General features: G+C 36.3%; 1 protein-coding gene across 1 annotated transcript in view; it reads right to left on the bottom strand.

The window, feature by feature from the left end:
* POLR2B (polymerase (RNA) II (DNA directed) polypeptide B, 140kDa) overlaps positions 1-2,206 on the bottom strand; it is a 54,119-nt gene that overhangs the window by 48,204 nt on the left and 3,709 nt on the right. Inside the window, exon 2 of the mRNA XM_015560075.1 lies at positions 1,158-1,230. Within this exon, the coding sequence (XP_015415561.1) occupies positions 1,158-1,230 (73 nt within the window). The remainder of the gene's footprint in view (positions 1-1,157; positions 1,231-2,206) is intronic.

The following is a 2,206-nucleotide window of genomic DNA, read 5'->3' on the forward strand; positions in this document are numbered from 1 at the left end:
CTCTATTGTGTGTGTGTGTGTGTGTGTGTGTGTGTGTGTATGTGTGTGTATATAAAAGTTAGTTTTCTTATCTATATGTAAGGTTTCTTCCCGAGTTTCATTAAATTTTAATTACACTTAAATTAGGGGAATTTGGGTTGAAACACAACCTATTGTAACTTTATCCATTTAAAATAAAAAAAACAAAGAAATAAAATTAATATCACCAATAATTAAACAAATAGGCATGATGTGCCTCCTAATATAGTACTTCCAGAGCAGAGCATCACTGCTACCAAGAGTAATCACCTAATTATAAGGAATTATCACACAAATCTCAAACTAAGGGGCATTCTAAAAAGTAACTGGCCAGGCCCAGCCAGTGTGGTTCAGTGGTTGAGCGTCAACCCATGAACCAGGAGGTAACGGTTCAATTCCTGGTCAGGGCACATGCCCTGGTTGCAAGCTCAATGCCCAGTAGGGGGCTGTGCAGGAGGCAGTTGATCAATGATTCTCTCCCATCACTGATGTTTCTCTCTCTCTCTCTCTCTCTCTCTCTCCCTTCCTCTAAAATCAATAAAAACATATTAAAATGAATGAATGAATAAATAAATGGGAAATAATAACTGGCCTGTATTTCTCAAAAATGTCAAGGTCAAAAAAAATGAGAAAGACTGTTTTAGATTATAGGAGATAAAAGAATAACTCATGAAAAACAAACACAATATGTTATCCTAGGTTATAGCCAGAATCAGAAAAAAAATTTATTTATAAACAACGTTAGTTAGACAAATGGCAAAATTTGGGTAAGGTCTGCAGATTAAATAAGATTATTATATTAATACTAATTTCCTGATTTTGATGATTTATGTAAAAGAATGTTCCTATGTCTGCAACTTACTATCAAATGTTTCAGAAAAAAAATTTGGAGACAAAAAAAGGCAAAGAAAATATAGTACAGGGTTAACATTTAGGTGAAGTATATACATGAATTCATTGTGTAACTTTTCTGTAAGTCCAAAATACTTAAAGTTAAATATAAATAAATAAAATAAGAAACTGGCTCTCATGTAGCACAATAAACAGAACAGCTAATATTCAAGAAGTGAATAAGTAGGAAATCCCTTTATTGGTTATAGTGCCTTTTAGCGCTTATTCAGTTTAGCCTTAAAAGTTACCTGATTACAATCCAGCATGCTTCTTGCCACAAATCTGGGGTGATTTCATCATCATCCTCATCATATTGCATATCTGCAAGAAACAAAAATATTGTACTCATCTGGAATAAAAATGCTACTAATTAACATCTTGCTGCAAAGATGTAATCTGCTAAATAAAAAGTAATACTTTTGTCCAGCCAGTGTGACTCAGTGGTTGAGTGTCAACCTATGAACCAGGAGGCTACGGTTGAGTGTCAACCTATGAACCAGGAGGTTGCGGTTTGATTCCCAGTCAGGGCACATGCCCTTATTGCGGGCTCAATCCCCAGTGTGGGGCACATAGGAGGCAATCAATCAATGATTCTCTCTCATCACTGATGTTTCTATCTCTCTCCCTTCCTCTCTGACATCAATAAAAAACTTATTTTTTTAAAAGCAATCCTACCTCACTATTCTAAAATTTCAATTACATTACTTAAATTGTAATGAATAACACACATGGGTAAACTTCTATGTATACATAGATGCGCATCACACAGGTGTTCACCCAATATACAAAGAGGCCTCATTACAAAGGTTCAGCATAAGTGTGTGAATCTGTAAGTTTCCCATCTTCCCATTCTATTCATTAATAGAATCTATGCAGGTAGCCAGAAGCAAGCTCATAGTCCTCAGAGACTGGGGTCAAAGATGAAGGTGTAGAGACAGAAAAGGGTTCCAATAGTTGAGCAATAGCTTAAGGTGGGGTGGTCCATCACAGAAACATTTCATACATGTACAGGTATGACAAACTATATTTTCCAAAGGGGCCACAACCATATCTTCCATTTCACAAGCTTTTTTTACAAGATAGAGGGGTCTATGTTTCCTTCCCTTTATATATATGTTTGTTTGTTTTTATTGATTTCAGAAAGGAAAGGAGAGGAAGGGAAAGATAGTAACATCAATGATGTTAGAGTATCACTGATCGGCTGCCTCATGCACATCCCCTACTGGGTATCGAGCCCACAATCTGGGCATGTGCCCCGATCAGGAATCGAACAATGACCTCCTAGTTCATAGGCCAA

This window comes from Myotis davidii, unplaced genomic scaffold (assembly GCF_000327345.1).
Source record: "Myotis davidii unplaced genomic scaffold, ASM32734v1 scaffold173, whole genome shotgun sequence".
NCBI classification, from domain to species: domain Eukaryota; kingdom Metazoa; phylum Chordata; class Mammalia; order Chiroptera; family Vespertilionidae; genus Myotis; species Myotis davidii.